A 21099-nucleotide genomic window follows, 5' to 3' on the forward strand; every position below is an offset into this window, starting at 1 on the left:
GAACAAATGTTTTGAACGTACTCATTAAACTTCTGCAAAGCCAAAGGAATTTAAATCCAGCATTGTTTCCATACATGCTTATTAGCAAGCGGTGTTCTTCTCTGCCCTTGCTGGCGCATAACTGAATATTTTGGCATGCTAACCTTCAGGGCTGAAAAATTAAGCCGACATGGAAGTGCCAAAAACTGCAGTTCCTCAAGTGGCCACTCGAGACAGACTCCATCAGTATGTGAATTCCCATCGACCCCCGTGTTAAAATGCCCAACTTTACAGCAGAACTAAACATGTTTACAGCCTGGTTCAAAAAACAGTTTGTCTCTATAGCTAATTTCCTCGTACATGACAACAGAATTTTTGGATAACTCAAATGTTTAAAGATTATTAAGGCTTAAAAGTATGCATTCTTAAAGGCATGGCCCCTGTAAGTGACAGGTGGGTGCCGTCCATTCACAAGTCGCTACCACAGCAACCTACTTATGGTGTAACCCCACATTCACAGACTAGAGGCTTAGCTGTAGCTGTGTCAGTTTGTGAGAGTTAATTCTAATGTTTTGGCCGCCTAAAAAAGTCTTAAGCATCTGGTTCTATTTAAAGACCCTCTAAGGAGCTGGATATTCATTTTTTCGGGTCAGTTTTATTCGTTTAAAGCCTGTTTTTCGCCAGCGGAAATTAACATTATTACACTAAACCATAGTAACTAGGGCTGATCCGAGCGCTTCACAGCTTCAGCGCCTCAGTCGTTGGTGCTGCTGATGGTGTCCAAATCAGTATTTGAATACTTCATTTGTTGTTGTTTTTCACCACTAAACTGATGGAGCAAATTTAAGTGTCAGTCATGAATGAGGCCACTGTCCTAAGAACAGTCATTGACTCTCACTTCAATCAATTAAATTGGCTGTCTGACGAGGACAAGCAACAGATGGGATAGAACGCAACTTGACCCATGGCATTTTGAGCTGTTAAAAAATTACAGTAACATTACGTGCAATGGTTCACCTTTCAACTTCTCTATCACTCTCTCTGTCATGCACATGCAGCAGCGCTAAGTCCCACTAAAGTAGGGTCAGGTTGGAGTGGTCCTGTTGCGTCTCGTCGAAGCTTCGAAGCCCTTGAAAAATGTATTCCGGAAAGCCCTAAGAGTAACCTGTAAATGCATTGTGCTAACCAAGCTAGCAGCTAACGTAAGGGTTTTCTTCACCGTGTTTTCCAAATATGGTCACTTCCAGCTGCAAAAATCCAAGATGGCGACAGTCAAAATGCCAAATGGGAGTCAGAGTTAGTGAGTCACCTCCACCTGTAGATCAGTGGAATAGCGTAACACTATTGGTAGGATTGTGTATCATGTTCTTGTGCACATAATACAACAGGAGCAATTCATAGAAAATGGCTCCATAGCACAACTAGAGGTCTAAAACTCCACAGAGAACCCTTAAGGAAAATCTTTGTGCCACATTTTTAAACCGTAGTTTGCTTCCAACTTTGTGTCAAGAGTTTGGGGACGACCATTTCATTTCCTCTCAACAAATATAGCCGTAGTTTTCTGTTGTCGTATTTCTACCTCTTCCTCTCTGAGACAAAGAACTGCGTCGCAGACTCGTGAAGAAAAACAGGACAAATTCCCAAGGTCATCCTCCTCCACTGCATATGACCCATTTACTGTGTCCCACTCTGCACACACACACACGCACACACACCAACCATGCATGCATAAAGGCGCACTGGAACACTGGCATGCCCCATCCTCCCTGCAACTCTGTCTCTTGTTCTGTCGCGACACACACACACACACACACACACACACACACACACACACACACACACACAGAGTATATTATGCTCAGATGCCCTGAAACAATGTGACATCCCTGATGAAACTCTCAGGCAGGAGCTGGTTTCATGCAGACGCACTGACTGAAACGGGCCTGGCGATAACGTCACATTATTACATATTAACATTCAGAGGTCTCTACTGTGATTACATGACATCACTGTGTCATCAGTTTGCACTCTAAATTAATGATTACATGAAAGTTGTGTTTAAAAGCAAACAGCATGGCATCAAAATGAGTCAGAGTTTCTGTTTTGCACTTGATAAAAGTTCTGTCTGGTATAAAACAGTAACTGAACCAATCTTGCATAAATTTGTCAAACTGTGATTTATGCACATTTTTTTTTAAATCGAAATATGTTTCAATATGTTGACATTGATTTCAGCTGTATTTCCTTTTTTTGACTCAATGTTACGATAGTGATATTTGACTGGTTTTAAAGGCTGCAATATATTTAAGTGATGTAATTTTCTGAACCTACCAGTCTAGGTGTTCTATTATTTGCATTTACCCACTTTGTCATTATATCTACATTACTGATGATACTTTACTTTCTGCTGTCACACACATGCTGTTACTTCATAGGTGGACATTTTTGTTTACGTGATAAATATGTTTTAAGCCATGGACTTTAAATTTTCACTGAAAATATAAACACTAAATAGCAAAATATAATTCACCATTCTATGTGAAGGTGAACAGTAAGCACACTGTGCTGCTGAAAATGCTGTGAGCTCCATTTAAAGGCAGGTTCAAGCTGCTCAGCTCTGTTTACTCCGGCACAGAAGTTGTGCCTTTGGAAACAATTTCAGAAGGCACATATTTGGCACAATTACAATGTCACTTACAAGGACGTTTTTTTAGGGGGGGAATTTAGTGAAGCTGTAGCATTGTGTCTTTCTCCTCTCACTGCTCGCTACACAACACAACTAACAGACCACAAACAGAGTCAGAAGGGGACACTGGTCATTATTGAGATATTCTGGTGGACTTATTAGGACGTAAATATGTTTGACTTAAACCAGCCTGAAAGCAGAACTAAGCATTAATTTTACACACTAATCTACTATATCTTTGTGAAACCAGTGGCGAATCTGTGCGTGTGTGTATCCTGGATGCCGTACTGCCAACTGTAGGCTTTGCCAAGCCAGTGCACACACACATACGCTCATTTCCTCCGCCACTGTCAACATCCTCTGTACACCATGAATGATGTCATTACCAAAACACACTCACGCAGTACATGTGAGTGCCCTGGTGGCTGTTGGTTCAGCACAGGAGCGGTGAACTAAAGGGGCAGGAAGAGGGTGTATTTCCGTCCAGATGTGCAGATATTAAACAAATTCGCAAAAAAGAAAAAGTCTGCAAATTAAAATATGAATGAGTGTGTTCATTAACTGGAGCTGTGGGAATATTCTCAGGAGATGGTAACGTTATGAAAAGAGCAGCAGTAACTCTGGTGCATGGTGACATTTGAATGCTACCGGTGTTTGTTATTTTCATGAATTACTTTGTCTCCTCTGGCCAAACACACCAGGATTTTGTCAGCCGTATTCTTTCTGTGTCGGGAATCCTGACAGCTTTCTACTGCGGCAGTAATAAAAGAGAAGAAGAAAAGAAGAGGAAGCAGGTCCTACAATGTCATTGTTTATTTGCAAAATGTGTTTCCATCAGCCTTTATTGCGTCTTCTCTTTGCTGACACATCAACTTTTCCACCTCAGGCCAGAGCAGAAACTTTCTGCTATATTTAGGCCTTTTCTTTTCCAAATTCCTCCACTCCTTTCATTCTGTTTCTTTTTAATGTGCAAATTCAAAATGCGCATAAACAAAAGGATGTTAGGGAGCGAACAGGGGGCAGAGAGGGAGGGAGGGAGTGAGGGAAGGAGAAGAAAAGACAGACAGACAGAGAGCTGGGTGAGCAGAGAATGGGAGAGCTGGATGGGTGCCAGGTCACAAGGCTTTATCCCAGAGCCAATCGGTCTGCAAACACTAGCTCAGCAGGATGTAGAGACACGAACGCACACAGCACAACACACCTGTGTGTGTGTATGTGTGGACACAGCTCAGCCTGGGATCACCAGGAGGATTTCTCTTAATAAAAAAAAGAATCAAATCAAACACTCGCGGCTGTTCTGTTTGGAAATAACTTCCCAAAGACAAGTGTGTTTGACCAGTAAATCCAGTCTCATAACAGAAAATAGAGGAGTTGTAAATAAAATAAATACCTAGTGAAGGAACAGCCTCGTAGAGTTTGGATAACTTGTTTAATTCAGGCAGCAAATACTTCACCTTCCTGTCATCCTTGAAAGTAAAAGTATGGATTGGTGCTGTTAATAATCTCAGTCGAGTGCTTCCAGTGCTTCAAATACATGGAGAGGCTGCCAAAATGGTGCGTTGACCTGTGGTTGTGAAGGATGACCTCACTTATACCCTTTTCCACCAAAAGTTGCACATGTATGCAGGTTTTTTAAACACTGGAAAACCCCTTAAGAATAGGCCATGGACTCGTTTTCCATTGCCAGTAGACTACAGCCATGTACGTGGCTCTGTAGCAGAACAATTTGCCTTTCTATTTCTCACATTCAATGTCACGGACAGGCTAGAAAACAGGTTAGCTAACAGTAAAAACCAGCATGTAGCCCAGTGAAGATGTGCCAATTAAATTGTAAACGATGTTCGAGCACTACTTGGGCAGAGACAGACAGTATTTTGTGGCGTGCACGTCATTGTATCACACTGGAAAAGGGGGGGTAAAATTAGCACGTCCACCCATGTGTCATAGTTCCATCACAGCCAATTACAGTTGGAGCCAACAAATACCCATGACTACTGCAGAGTCATTCGACCCAGGAATAAATGCTGATTGTAATCTTTTCCATTAGACACAAAAGCCAGATGTTAGTGGGTGTTAGTGGTTTTCTTAGTCCAGTGGGAAAGGGGTTTAAGTGACTCAGCATCGAGTGAATATTCAATGGTGATAGATGCTTGGAGATGTAGTCACACTACTCACGCTTTCAGTCACCAGCCACCCAGAAAGTTGGCACTCTTAATTCAGGGAACTTATCAGGACCATCAGCTCCTGCATGGTTCAGGACTGACTGCAGGCTGCGTTGCATCTTTTTTTAACGGAACAGATCATACTCTTTCTTTTCTTTCTTTGAAAAGATTTCTTTCTTTGTGGATTCTTCAGCTGGTTGTTGGAACAGTTTGCAATTCGTCAGCAGCACAAATTCGAGTGTCAAAGTTGGCTTGGGCTGCAACTAACCATTATTTTCATCACTAATCAATTACTCTCTTGATTGTTCAGCCTGTGAAATGCCAGAAAAGAGTAAAAAATACTGCTTTGAGGTCGTATACTTCCACCAACTAGTCAAATTACAGTTTACATCCATGTCTGTCCAGACTCAAATGTAGCCATGAGAGGTGACAATGCTTCAAACATGAATGTTGCTGCAAAGAAGCAACAAATTCTACAACATAAATGCTTCACAAACATCTTCATATATTCATTTACTTGTTAATTAGACAAGGACGAACGCAGGGCAATGCAAGACATTGTTTCATATGTAAAATACAAAGTAGTTGAAATGCATACAGGTTTCTAGCCATGGCTAACTGGCAACCTCTGTCCCTTGTTAGGCTTTTGAAACTAAAACATTAAGTGTAGGATTACTGAGCATGGAGTCATTCAAAAGAATAATACAACACAACATATACAGTAAATTATGGGCAAAGACTAAGTCAAAGAGGAGACCACAATAAGACCAGAGACAAACAACAACAATGATGTGCATGATGCTTAATGCCACAACCAGCACGGTTTAAAATGGGCATCCAAGATTAGAGTCACCAATTCAGTATCTGACTAAATGTCTCCCCTTCTGTTCCGAGATATGACGCTGAGTAATGGCCAGAAAAGTGTCTTTGCAGAACATTATGACATCACAGTGAGGTTGACCTTTGACCTTTTTGGATATTAAATGTCATCACTTCATTATTTTATCCTATTAGATATTTGTGTGAAGTTCTGTCATAATCAGTGTATGAATTCCTGAGTTATAGCCAAAACATGTGTTATGAGGTCACAGTGATCTTGACCTTTAACCACCAAAATCTGATCAGTTCTTCCTAGAGTCAAGTATGATGTTTGTGCCAAATTTGAGGAAATTCCCTTAAGGTGTTCATGAGATATGGCATTCAAGAGAATTAGACAGATGTAAGGTCACATTGACCTTGACCTTTAACCACCAAAATCTGATCAGTGCACCCTCAAGTCAAGGTTGATGTTTGTGCCAAATTTGAAGAAATTCCCTTCAGGTGTTCTTGAGATATCAAGAGAATAAGACAGACAACCCGACAACATAAAGCCTCCAGCCACAGCTCCCGCTGGCGCTGAGGCGTAGTAAAAAAAATTCAGGGTCAGGGTCTCTGCAGACACATTAACCACCACACACTACTTTTACTTTTATATGACTCGATACATCGCTTTGTGCAAAATCCTGCAAAATAAACCTTTAATAAATTCCTTATAAACACATGAATACTACACAATAAGTGGCTTCCACAGCATGCTTGAAGCATGGAGAGATGAATGGGCAAATCTCCTTGTAAACTGTAGTAATCGGGCTCCATGGTGAATAGTGCTGGAGAGTTGCCCTCCATGAAAAACCACTCATCTTGAAAGATCAGGGCTATGGCTTTCACAGTATAAGCTCTCTCCATCAAGAGTGCAGTTCATTTGTTCTGCTTTCCTGCCGCGGCAGTCTGACTGCTCACTTTCTTATCTAATCTCTGCCACCGTAGACCGAGTGCCTTATTCACTTACTGAATTATGGGTTCTCGGGCGAGTGTGTGCAGTGTGTGTGTGTTTTACTCGAGTGATTTCAAATTATGAGGAGAAGACAATAACTGTGTGTGTGTGTGTTTGGGGGAACGATAAAGAAGAAAATGAATGAATGCAGTGATTAGAGCGGCTCATATTGAGGAGAATATTGGCACCAGCTTCCACACTGTAAGAAGTGAAGACGCATGTTGGTGACTGAAGGCTTCTGATTTTACAGAAGTAACATCTTTTGCAGCTTCAAATGTTTTTCCATCTTTCTCTGGTTTGTGGTTGTCACTGGACTGTAACATCTACATATGGTTATGAATAGGAAATGCAAGTATCTCCGAACTATGACCATCAAAATGCTCAAACAGGCCTCATAATCACGTGCTTAGAAATCATAATTTAGAGCTTCCATCCATCCATTTCCTGCAAAGCTTGTCCTCTTCAGAGTCACAGCGGGCTGCAGTCAGGCCCAGCATGCAACGGGCAAGAGGCAGGTCACACTGGACGAGTCACCAGTCAATCATAGGCTTGACACATAAAGACAGACTGGAGTTCAGCTAATCGACCCGAGCCTGTGGGGTTCAGCTCAGAATGAAACTAAAAGCAGCTGAGAGGTACAAACCATGTCAGCCTCCTAGATGTAATTCCAAGTTGTTGTTAAGGGCAGTTTCTGACAGCTACAACACAAACGTGATAAGAATCCAGTGGAAACATGGCCGCAGAACCATCAATGCTGGCACTTCCATCAATATCAAATCTGATATTGACCCTGATACAAGTGAGTCAGCTAAGGAGCGATACATCAGGATTCACTGGTAACAAACCTCTGCTTTATAGGATTCATGTCTGTTGATCCGGTGTGACTGTTTGGATGTTGGAATCTTGATAGTTTGCAGATGATGCTGAAATAAGTGTTTGACCTATTGAAGCTTTGACCTATTGGTGACACTAGACGGAAAGTCAGAGTATCACCAAAGTCATTAGGCTTGATCATAACCCAATTAACAGGAAAAATATTGGCATTCTAAGTTTCTGCAAACCATGGATACATTATATTTGCATATTGTGATGTGGCAGATTCTCTGAAACCATCTTTGAATAAAGGCGTGGTTAAAGTATGGTTAGGTTAAGGCACAAAATCCACTTGGTTGTGGTTGAGAAAAGATCACGTTTTGGTGTGAGTCACTGAAAAATTACTGTTTTTTGTGGCACTATCCCAGCAGGAAACAAATCATTGTCTTGATTCGTAATATTGGGCTTTATAAATAAAATTGAATTGAGTTGGAAATGCAGTGATGCGAAGTAAAAAAGAACCAGTTTCATCTTTTATCAGCCACTAACAGTGGTCTGCAGCTTGGCAGCCATCTTGTCTCGGTGTCACATCATCCACCAGCCCCTCCACCTCTTGATTACAAAGTCAGCTCATATCCTCCTGAGACACTGTGTCCTCCTATGAGGACATCACATTTTGGCTTTACTTGACCTTATACTTCATTCTACTTAATTTGTTGACCTGTTGTCCTTGTTTGGGGACACTTTTTTGTGCCGTCCAGTGGTAGTAAGAGCACAATACATTAATCCATGTAAAAACAAGATGGCAGCCATCTCTGCCAAGTCAGTCTGCAGCTGATCCCAACACAAAAGTGGACAAAACCTGATCAGATTTTAAGGTTGAAACTTGTTTATCTATGATTTATAATGTTTGCAGTTTATTATGGCAGCGAATTTGACCAATGTTGGCAAAAGTAACAAGCTAAGATGCTGTTAGTTAGGAAGTACTTGTTTGGCATTCAGACTTTATTATCGTCTCGTTTGAGGACACTGGGACTTAATCATCGTTGACAATGTTTCGTTTTTTATACTTATCGGATCCTACTGATCCCAGACAGCTAGGAGAAATTAAAAATGCGTACAAAACAAAAGTTCAGGTCTTAGGAGGATATACAATGTGACCTTAGAAACGTTGACATGAAATGTACAAATGTAAAATATCTGTGCTTTGCAGAAACGTATTGCCAACATTTTGGTCTGGTGACTGGGCTGATTGATCCTTAAAGCAACATGGATATCTATGGCAAATTTCATAGCAATCCATGATATGGTTGTGGAGATATTTCCATCTTTACTAAAGGACATCACAGTGGCACATCAGCAGAGCCCAAAATAAGAATTAAACATTACTGAGTATAACAACAAGGCCAAAAAGATGTAAGACATGATATGCGAAAAGTAGCAGTGCTGTTGCATTTAAAAAGCTGGAACCAGTACATTGCACCTTTTACAAGATAAATAATTAATTTTTTTTATCCATTTTCTTTAAATAAACTGTCTCTTGATTAACTGATTCATTGTTCCAGTACTTAAAATGTGTTGTTCTGCTGCCACACAATAATTAAAGTAGTAAAAGTTGCAGTTGATATTTTTAGGAAATGTGATAAACTGAGTTTTAAGTTGTGTTTTAAAAGGTTTATTTTCTGATTGGATTACATAATAAGCAGCTACCTTCCTCTCTTCCTCTCTCTCTGTCTCCCTGTCATTCTGATTTTTCTGTCATCAGTTTTCTCTCCATTCCTTTGTTTCTCTCCCTCGTCTTCCTCTTTTTTTCGTCTGCTATGACTATGAGGAAGCAGCTGTGCACCACAGACAATTACATAACTCTGTGTGTGCGTGTCTGCGGTAACGCAGGAGGGATGGCGAGAGAGACGAGAGGAAGACGGAATGAAAAAAGGTCTTGTCTTTCCTGACTGACTTTCACCTGCATTTATTCATCTCACCTTGTGTATTGTCTCTGCCGGTGTTTTCTTTTTCCTCTCATCCTTTCCTCCACTCATCCATTCACCGCCCCCTCGTCCCCTCCATCCCTACATACAGAGTTACTGGGCTGTGAAATGTGAAAAACTGCAGCATGCATGGCAATTCATTATCTTGTCAAACTTCCCAGGGCCAGCCTCAAGCCACAGGGAGGGAGAGAAAGAATGAGAGACATAGAGAAGACCCAGTTCATGCAGTGGTCCATGCAGTAGGTTAACAGGTTAAGAGAGGAAGGGGAAACAATGGATGCTGTACATGAGAAGTATCATGGGACTCCTGCGATCGACAGCTTGGTTGTATCTATTGATGTGAGTGGGACTGGGTGTCATTTTTAATTGTCAGAGAGGCTTGAAAAACATATCGATGCTCAATCAAGGAGGTCTTATAGAAACTTAACAAGGAGATGGCCAGATAATAGCCTTGTTCAGTCACAGTGGAGGAACCACAGCAAGCCCATTCCACCATGAAGGCCAGAAAGAACCAGAGGTGGTCTTTTAATATTGGACCTGTATGTCTCTAATAGCTGACCTGTCACCACCAAAAGGAGACACGGGATCCGGTGGAAAAGAGGAACTAAATACAAAAACAAACAAAAACCCACCTTATTCCAAGAGTCCCATAGTTGTGAAATCGCAACATGTATTTGAAACGGTCTAGTACCTATTCCTGACTGAATACAGACACTACAAATATCAACTAGGGTTGCAGTGATATGGGATTTTCACAGTATGATAACCGTCAGGAAATATCATGGTTTCACAGTATCACAGTATTACAGAATTTATATTATTATCAGTCAGAAAGACCCTTAAAGGAATGAAATCAGAAGGGTTATTGTTGGTTGAACAACCGAAACCATTTTATTAATGGAAGTTTGTGTAAAAAGACTCCCCTTAGAATATAATTAAAATAAAAGGGAGATTCAATGCCCAGTTGCATTTTTTTTTCCGATATCGTAGATAAGCAAATGTACACCATATGATGACCCTTAACTGTTACATCACGGTATACCTTAAAACCAGTTTATCGCTGCAACCCTAATCCACTTTTGACAGAAAATAGTAAAAGACATAGCAGGTTCCAAGTTCAAACAAGATGGCTTTCTCCCACTGACCCTACAGATCTCTCTTTTGGACCAATCTCAACAATTTTCCAATTAAGTATTTGATCAGTAGTATTCTTTTTCTTTATTCTAAAGACGTTTAGTGATAGAAAACTTTAGTAGCCTAAAACAAAAGTATAATGTACAGGTTTTGGTGATTTGGAGGGATGTGTTTTAATTTTGCAAAAACACAAAACTGAGTTTCAATGGATGTCACTAATTCACTCAAAAGGCCTCATCAGTCATGAGTCATGACATGACTGATGTAATAAAATTTCAATTTTGCAGAGTCAAAATTGAAAAAAGTTCCAACAACAAGTTTTGTGTCAGTAACTGTTTTAATATTATTGAATCATCAATGCCTAATAATCTATGGGCTAATCTATGGGAAAAAGATTAGAAGATTAGAGAATTGCTAAAAACAACTTAAAACAGCAAAAAGAAAAAAAAAAGAAAAACTACATTATAAAATCCATATTTGGGTTTCAGAGGGTTAAATACATAAAATACACCAAATTCAATTGATTAAAAATTCAGTGTATTTTCTTGAATTACGAGCAGGTCATTACAAAAGTAGGACTCCAACTTTGACATTGGATTTCAGTCCAAACAGGACTTTAAATAAGTTTTGTTGTGAATTTTGTGAAAGATCTTTAAAGATTTTGGTGCATAAATAAAACACCTGAAGGATTTCCTTTTATTTCATGTAAAATATAACCCATATGGAAGCATTTCCTCCCAGGCTGTGCAGCATATCAATAAGCTCCATAAATCAAATGCCGCAGCCGAGTTATTGTGTTATTGATGGTTCAGTTTAGGTACAGTACAGCCTTAGAAATTGTTAGTGGAGATTTGGAATGATGGAGCTTGTTGGGGCGATACACAACCTGAGAGTTCTGATTATTTGACCTGCGCTTTTAATAGATGATTTAATCTGGAGGAAAAAAAGAAGTGATTGGTGAAGTTTCTTTTGCAGAAATACAGTGAGGATGGGAAAGAAGTATGTACAATGGTTGATTCTGCAGTATTCTGACAACATGCACTCTTGAGAAAGACGCAGGGCTGTAGATTGCAGACTTGTCAGGCCTAATGGAGACACTGTATATCAGTGACACAGAGCCGGTTGGTCTAGCATAGTGCTGTAACGACACCGCAGCAAATAAATCAATCAGCTTGAAAAGAACTACAGACACACAGGGTACATAAATTAAGAGACAAGATGAGACAGCGACTGGGAGAGAATCAGCCGGTTTAAAGCACCGTTAGGCTTCGAAACGAGGCCGGTTACCTGCATGCAGTGTCCACTTACTGTATATTATGAGTAAATGCAGATCTGTATTCACAACAACCACATGAAACCGCTTTTCATCTGCACCAAGCCTTTGTTGTCACTGTCTATTTTTCCCTCTTACTCATCAGACTTTGGCATGGCTCTGCTTTGAAATAAATGGATTATATCTAATTGGGAAGTCTGGGTTTGCCATTTTATCCTTGGACAGTGCACACACACACACACGCACACACAAATCCCTAAAGCCCATCACATCATTCCAGACCTGCAAAGATGCAGCAATTATATGCAGAACATGGGCTCCTACTGTCAGAGGCAACAAGGCTGATAGACAGGCGAGAAAGAGTGAGAGCGTGTGTGTGTGTGTGTGTGTGTTTTCCACGTGTTTAGCCATGATGCAAAGCAGCTGATAAAAGAAGCCAGTACAAGGAAACAAAGACCAGGAGCATGATGCAGGGACAGTCAGGAAAGATAAATGACACACACAAATCTGGTTGTTTGTTTGTGTGAGTGTACGTGTGTATGTGTGTGTGTGTGTGTGTGTGTATGTGTGTATGTGTGTTTTACTGAGTGTGTGTCTCTGCGTGTGTGTTTCTCTGTCCGTCTGACAGCAAACGGCCAATTACTGTCGAAAGTGGCGGGATGAGTCCTGCCAGACCATAGCTTTCCATTAGTGCATGCCAGCCGAGCATGTGTGTGTGTGTGTGTGTGTGTGTGTGTGTGTGTGTGTGATAGAGTGAATGAGGGGATAGAGGCAGACAGAAGGAACAAGAGTGGAAAAAATGTGGGTGTGCCTGGTCTCAGTGTGTGTGTGTGTATGTGTGTGTTTGTCTCTCCTCTCTGAAATTGTCCCCACTAGTGCAGATAAAATTGACAAAACACATCTTTTCCTATCAGTTTGGCCTTCCATCCACAATAACAGCATTTTCCACTCTGAAAACCTGGGCTTATATAAAAGCACGCTGCCTCTAGAGAATATGAAAACTCCCATCACAGTTTGGGAGAGTAAAACGAAGATTTTAAAAATAGCTACATTCAAAAATATGATGGGATACATCTGTGAAGCAGTGATATTAAAACAAATATTCAGACATTTTAGGTGCTGGTTTGATATTTTACCAGGAGTCAGATGATAAAATTGATATCAGTTCCTTCTGTGTGTTCATTATAGTGACAGATCCAGAATGCTGTTAGCCTAGCTTAGCACAAAGACTGGAAGCAGGGGGAAACTGCTAGCCTCCACCAAAAGAAGCTCATCTTTACCTGTTGCATCTTGTTAGCAAGCAAGCAACAGACAACACGATTAACTGGGTTTGTTGAACCAGACAAGCTGTTTGCTCATTATTTTTTTGCCCATTAGGGGTAAAAGATGCACACCTTGACCCGGAACTATTAGCAAACATTTGCCTTCTTACCTAGAGGCAACCTCCAGGGCTGAAAAATGAAGCCAACGTTGACGTGCATAAAAAAACTGCAGTTCTGCAAATGGCCACTAGAGTGAGTCAATCCACACAGACGCTCACGTTAAGCCCAGTTCAGACCAATGATTTGCGACGAGATGAAACCGTTTTAGAACGTTGCAGAGAAAAGTTGCAGCGGTGTGAACTGGCCATCTGAGCTCGACTCAAGCTAACTGATGGTGTCACCTGCAACTCAGCTGGTCAAATCACTGGCAGCTGGTTCTAGAACGTAAAGTACATTATCTGTTTCAACAGCCAATTGGTTTGTAGTGAAGTCTGCTGGTCACGTCAAAATGGCTGCAGACCGTGTGTTCGCTTGCTGAGGTAGGTTCTCATCCCCACTGAGTCCTCTGGTTCCGTCCTCATGGTGTGCCAATGTCAGACGGTGTGTCACTGCTGCTTGCTGTCCAACTGATGCTCGTTTTGTTTTCTTTTTTCGACATTTCATCTCTACTACATATGCAGCTGTAGCCGGTATGTCACTATCACTATCCTCATTCATATTTTAAGAAGCTACAAATTATATTCAGCCACAAAATAAGCCTGAAAGGCTGCAAATCAGAACAGAAGTACAGAGAGTTGTTGCATAGAGATGATACACCATCTCATCTAGTTGCATTGGTGTGAACCAGCAGGATTATAGAACATTGCAGGGTGGCGTATTGCAAGTAGCTGCCTGTTTTAACTCGTCTTGTCGCACATCTTTGGTCTGAACTGGGATTTAAAATGTCCAACTTTACGGCAAAAACAAACATGTTTACAGCCTGGTACAAAAAGGTCTCTGTAGCTAACTTGCCCATTCATGACAACTGTACGGAGGGTCAAATTTTATATAACTCCCTTGTTTAAATGTTATTAAGTCTTGACAGGTGGGCACCATTCATTGACAAGTTGCTACCATGGTGACAATATTGGTTAGGTAACATCACCATTGCATAACCCCAGACCACAGAGTACAGGAGAAGCCATAGCTGTCACTATTTCACTGTGATTTCAGTTCTTGAAAGTTATTTGTAACATTTTCGTCGCCTCAAAAAGTCTTGTTCAGCTTTAAATTTCCGTCTCTAGGCACCGGTTTAAACAGCTTTTCCAGCCAGTCTGTGGAAAACGAGACATGACATCAAAACCTGAAACTCTACGAAACCTCTCAATCATTTAACAATATGATTACAGACTGAAAAAAATAGGTTACAGGGGATGAAACTATGTGCTGTTTGGACTAAAAATAGGACGAGGCAGTGTGAATTTGTGTCAGTAAGACAGTCGAGGAGGAGAGATGCAGTCTGGGCCTCATTCAGGAATATAAACATGGTCGAATACACACAATGGGCCTAACCAGCACCATCTGAATGTGTTTTGTCCCTTGCGGTGACCCATTCTGTGACTTTGGATGTCGTGGTTTACTGAATGTTAGATAGCATACAAAAGGTGGCAACACACTTACACACGAGGCTGAAAGTGACTTCCAATTAACAGCTTCCACTTCTCAAGTTCAAGGGGGAAATATTCCTATCACCTGAGTCTCTATAATTAAATCCTTAATCCTTTTGGGTCTAAAACTGTTTTTAGATATAAATAGGGCAGGAGTCTCCTGAAAAACAATGCATACAAAAGTTACCCCTCTCAATCATCACGCATGACCCACTAGAAGTGTGTGTTGGTGTATCTATCTGCAGAGACTCTGCCCTCTGCCTGTGTTTTCTTGTTTTCTCCTGATTTTGCTGTGTTCAGGATGTTTTTCGGCTGCAACCTTTGGGCAGTGAGTGTGTAACCCCAAGCCAATAACAGCACACAGGTGAGGTCAGGACTTTTTATAAATGTAGCAACCAGGTGCTCCAATATAAGCAGCATGCATCCAAGAGGAGGCTACGAAAATTGCAGACACAACACAGAACAAACGCAGAATGCCAAGCGGATAAAGTTCATTCTGAAACAAGTGTGAATCAGGGGTTGGTTTCACTTTCACTTTTGCTTGCGAGCACAGAAGGAGAGGATGAGGATGAAGAGTGATGCTGAGCTGGCCTGCTTTCTGTTTGACAGGTAGGTTAGCTTAGTTAGCTTGGTAAGGTATTGGCTTTTCCCATGGATATATAAGAAGACCTGGATGCAGTGTTCATTCCTATGAAAGCTGCTCAAAATAGTTTGACTTTCCAGGTGTAAAATAATCTAGATTTTCCACATCATGGAGCCCACTGGAGAGTTCACAAGCTGTGCGGCTAAATTCCGCTTTAGCCATCCGCTAACTTGAATGGGGATAAAATGATTTCATCAGGAAGCTCTTCTAGACTTTCGAAATGTTATCAGACTGAATGGATCAAATACCAATAGTGAAACATGTCATCTCACAGGAGTTTTGATGCTCTATCCACTGATTAACAGGCATCTCCTTCGCAATGTAAGTCTAAGGGAAATAGTCGTTTTGGGCTCGACTGCATCATGTGACAGATCCAGAAGTTCTAGTTACAAAGTGGCTTCAAAGTTCAGCACACTTCCTGAGTGCCTGGCTTTTCCATTGAAGCAAATGCAATGTTCCTACAATAGTAACTTGCAGTGTACGAAGAAACAGTGTAGAGAGGCGGGGCTAAGTTTGAATGTCATGTTTACAAACAGTAACCAACAATTTCCTGCAGAGTATACCTTTAAATCCCTAATCAGAGTATGAAATCTTTGATAAAAATGGAAATGTCAATGTTTCTGACCATAATTTCCCTTTAATCTATTTCAACACAAGCACAGCAAATATTTTACGAGTCATATAAAGGTTATAAGCCAGTCTGTGGACGCTCATGCTCAGCCTGGTGTATGTTCTATAATGGGTGATCATGTATAATTCAGCAGGATTGTCTGCAAACAAACAGTGGCAGATGTAGATATATTATTTAAGAACAAGTCACTCGCTATTAAGCATGTGTCCATCTTCCATGGCCTCTGTGTGTGCGTGTGTGTGTGTATGTGTGTGTGTGATAATCCAAACACATCAGGCTGACAGACCGGTCTATCGATCACATCGGTCACACCAAAACAGCATTCTCCATCATCAGCTCAGACTGAGAAATAAAAAAAACCCTCCACTTTCACCTTGGAGCAGTTCTCACTCCGAGTCTCAGCTGTCAATTAAACACAGCATCATCTTCATTCAACGTAACAGCACACACACACACACACACACACACACACACACACACACACACACACAAAAAGCATTCAAGACTTGATTAAAGTGAAAAGATATTGTTGTTGTTTATTGTCATTGTTTTTTAAACTCTACAACCTCCTTAAACTTTTCATATTCATGTTAAGGGTAAATATGCACCAAGTAAGTAACTTAAGGGGTAAAACAGCTCATCAGATCAACGTGGAGCCCTGGATGTTGCTCTATCTGTGCGTGGTGAGGGAAAGCACCATTTTTGGACTGATGCCTGCATTTTCAGAGTTTTATCCAACAGAATTTCATATTAACTATAATACATGGGTTAAGTAGGTGGTAAAACAGCTTAATTTGGTAACTAATAGCCCAAATGGAAACGCTGCATTTTCAGCTTCACCATCTTCGTTTTTTCCAGCAGTATTTAAAACCATTTAGGTTTTGGTTAAAATCTGAATATCATCATCGCAGGACAACAACGCCATGCTCCCGCTTTACATTAATGATTAAGGGGTTTAATTACTCCTTAAGGTACATTAAGGGACCAATCGATATAGTAAGGGGCGTGTGCGTAAATGTAAAGATGGTTCGGGTGATTTTTACGCATTTAAAAATGCTGTTTGTCCATCATTAGTGCCATTAGCGCGTAAAGCTGTCTGTATCCTCTCCCTCCTCCTCCCCCTCTTCAACCCGCTCCCTCCGTGTGTGTCTATGTGAGTGTGAGTGTGTGTTTTCTCCTGTCAGCGGACCTCGCCGTGCTCCATGTGAGCAACAGAGAGGAGGAAAAAAACTAACGCAACTACGCGGGGCTGCTGCTGCCGCTCCGGAGCGCTCTAGTGATGCGAAACACGCACAGAAAACACCAGGCAGCGCACACATGGTACTGTTTCATCCCAGTTTCTAACCCCGTTACATTTCCCCGGTAAAAGAAGAGTAAAAACGCATCATCATCTGACCTGCTGCCAGTTCTCCTCCAGGGAAGGCATCGCAGAGAAATAACCAGTGTCATGAACGAGTTGGAGTTCCTGGAAAATACTGTAATTCGCCAACACATCCATGCTTGATGCAAGAAAACGGGGGAGGAAAAGTCAGTAAAAGAAGTCCGGAATCCTTAAAAACGCACTTCTTCTTTCCTTCTTCTCAGACTTGTCAGGTTGGAAAACAAATGCTGGTGGATAAAAAAATCCCAGCTGGTGCAGGAGCGCGCACCTGAGCACTTTAATTAAAAAAAGAAAAAAAAGCTAAGAGGAAAGAAAGAGTTGATTATTTTATCTTTGTCAAAGCAATCCCCTCTCCTCTCTGCTCGGCTCTGTCACGCCTCTCTCCTCAGTCCGGGCTCGGGGGTGCCAGATCTATTTCCGCATTGCCAGATTGCCAATCGGTCTCAGCACAAGCTGCCAGGTTGCCAGGTTTGCTCCTCCAGCAGCAGACTGGACCCCGCTGCAATCCAGGCGACCGGCGCGAGAGGGGAGGGAGGCAGGGGGAGGAGCCACCTGTCAGTCAATTTCATGCGTGACCTAATAAGGTAAATAGGGTTGATGATGTCACTGGCGTCCAATTAAGGAGGCGCTGAGACTGAGGGAGGGGGCGGGGCCAGCAGAGATGCAGGGACGCTACTGGCTGCAGGAGGCTGTCAGTCCGGCCCTACATGGCAGTGAGGGGTGAGTTATTTTTAGAGGCCTATATAAAACCAGCAGCATTCCTCTCTCAGTCATTACAGGCTACACAGGCAGAGAGAAGGGAAACCACGAGCCGCTGCTGCTGCTAACACACACAGACACAGCGACTAAAGCATGAAAACATTTGTATGGTGGTATAAAAGGAAGCAGCTGAGTGTCAGAAGCAGCAGCAGTGATGGTCTTAGAGATAAGATGCAGTGTTGTTGTTTTTCTGAGGTCTGACAGCTTCACTACTGAGACTCTCCTCCATGTGGTCTCCATGTGGTGATGTCTGTGCGGAGAGCAGGGATGCAGTGGAGGGAAGAGCTCACCACGATCCTCCCACCTGTTCAGTTTACAAGAGTTTATCCTCCTTTTGTTCATTTATGGAGTCCAAATAAACCCACATTCATGAGCATGTTTTATACCTTACTATAAATATATAACCTCTTAATTTGAACTCTTACTGTTGTCAAATGTCACTGTATAAACTAACACAGTAACATGACCAATTGTGGAAGAAGAGTAGAGATGCTTTTGTAACCACACTGTAAGAAAAAGAAAGTTAAAATTCAACTCGAGTAATTACATTAGTTATTTTCGACGTCTGCTAATGATGGCAGTTTTGCAGGAAACGATACAAGATGTGAAACTGAGCTATGGCCAGTTTAGAATTAGGAAAATTACTTATTCAAAACATGATCGTTTGTTTATAGTCGGGGTGTAATGGTCAGGGGTGCAGCACCTAATTCTGGGCCCTACACATCAGCAGTGTCTGGGCTCCCTGCCCATCCTTTCTTCATCTCATGCACCTTCTGATTTTTTTAACTATAAAGTCAGTTTGCTTTCTATCCCTTCCCTCTTTTCTTTTGTGGAAGCCTGATCTGCCTTTGTTGGGTGACATGACAGTGTACGTTGGTTCATTCACTCAGCACTGTCTGCATTTAGAAATGAACCCCAGTGCAGGAGGGAACTAAACAATTTTGCATCTTTAAGGGACTGTTCTTTAGGCTACTTATCAGAAAAGTGGGATGGCTGGGGTGTGATTCCATTTATTTGGTGGTGTTGTTTGTTATTTTGACCCTGCCTGAAGCTACAGATATTTTTCTTTGAGCCTCCCTGAGTGACTGGTGGAAATGCACGACCCTTCCTCCACCAGAAATTAGTAGTTAGATTTAAAGATGAAATCCACGAGTTGAAAAAAAGCCATTCATGCTGGTTAGTTTGTGCAAACAGTTTATTTTTTGGACAAATTTTAAATGAGACTTAGAAGAAGATGATTTGAATGAACTGTCGCTATTCCAAGATCAGATGTGGTAATGTTCTTGGGTTTTCTTCCCTGAGGGAAGCGTTTGTCGCACATGATGTGTTCAAGGACCATCATAATTTTGAAAATTCAATGATAATTCCTGTCTGTACAGTTTCTGGCTCTGATAAACGTTGCAATTTTGGCAGTTTTTAAAGAAAATATGCAGGCAATGCCCCTCCTCTAAGCATGTTTGGCTTAGGGAAGGGGCATATACATTTAAATTGTTTGCAAGGCATGCCTTAAGAGACACATTTGGGTAATGCTATCTCAAATGTTATGTGCCCAACTTGAGAAAAAAAGGCAAGCAAACAGTTTTTAGCCTGTTCCCACCTCACTTACCACTTTGTCATGCCCCTCACCATGTGATAGACACCAGGGGCAGCCTTTAGAGTGTTTATTTCAGCTAACTCCAATGTAAATGCATCTGTGGCAACACTTGATGCTGAGAGCAACTGACATAGTAAAAACTGCAAGAAAGTCTGTATAGGTTGGGGTAGAGGAGGTGGACGGGTCAAACAAAAGCGGACTTGCATCCAGGAGACTGATGTTCCTGTCCCATATGAAACAAAGCTCAGCGTTGTTTTAATGTAACGCTGCGTCTGGCATCACTCACATGACATGTTTCCATCACATCATCTTATGTAATAAACACTTATTTTAACCCCAATAAAGATCTTTTTTCATTTTCGTACCCGCTTATCCTCTTGGGGGCCGTGGGGGGCTGAAGCTTATCCCAGCTGACATTGGGTGAGAGGCAGGGTTCACCCTGGACAGGTCACCAGACTATCACAGGGCTGACACATAGAGACAGACAACCATTCACACTCACATTCACACCTACGGACAATTTAGAGTCACCAGTTAACCTGCATGTCTTTGGAGGAAGCTGGAGTACCCAAGGAAAACCCACGCTGGTAAAGGTTGCCCTGTGCGTCGCCGTGAGATACTGAGGGGGAGTGACAAAGTGTTGGTATTTGACGACCTTGTAATGAAAACAGATTGCAACTTCACGATGATCCACCAGTGACATCAGAAGCTGCTCCAGCTTTAATTTCTCATTATGAGCTATAGATCCAGGGATTAAATAAACCCGTATGGTTTAGTTACCAGACAACAACTGGCACAAAGCTTTTCAGGTAAAACTTGAACTAAAGAATATGTTTGAGCTGTATTAGGCCAATGCAACAGTATTTATCCATCACAGGGCATACAGAGGAAAGTCTCATATCAAATTGGACATTATGTCAAACAACACAGGGTGAATACACACACGCTTACACCCTGTATATATAGTTTTCAAATGGAATTCATTTTACATCACTTTCTCTGCAAGTGATTTTGTTATTGAGATCTGAATATCTCATTTTCCTCTTCTGCCAGTGGGAGTTTCACTTCTCTGCAAAACAAATTGATGTATTTGTTCTATAAATTCTAAATAAAATGATTTATATGGCAACAGTTTGAAAGAATCTCACTCAACTTTCTATCTGTAGGACATTTATTTTGGTGTTTTGAGAGCTCAATATGATTTAAGATAGTTTACTGTAAGGCTAAGATATGCATTGTGAAGAGATAAAGCCTCTAATGATGTCATAAATCACTGTTACCTCAGATATGGACCATGTGATCACTGAGTTTTTATTCGATACTGAGATGACCTGA

The 21099-nt window shown here is 41.4% G+C and overlaps 1 protein-coding gene across 1 annotated transcript in view; it reads right to left on the minus strand.

The window, feature by feature from the left end:
• klf7b (Kruppel-like factor 7b) overlaps nt 1-17883 on the minus strand; it is a 106697-nt gene extending 88814 nt beyond the window's left edge. Inside the window, exon 1 of the mRNA XM_049593725.1 lies at nt 17427-17883. Coding sequence (XP_049449682.1) covers nt 17427-17528 — 102 coding nt within the window. The 5' untranslated portion in view covers nt 17529-17883. The remainder of the gene's footprint in view (nt 1-17426) is intronic.
• Nucleotides 17884-21099: the final 3216 nt, after the last annotated feature.

The sequence above is a fragment of the Epinephelus fuscoguttatus genome, linkage group LG13 (genome assembly GCF_011397635.1).
Source record: "Epinephelus fuscoguttatus linkage group LG13, E.fuscoguttatus.final_Chr_v1".
NCBI classification, from domain to species: domain Eukaryota; kingdom Metazoa; phylum Chordata; class Actinopteri; order Perciformes; family Serranidae; genus Epinephelus; species Epinephelus fuscoguttatus.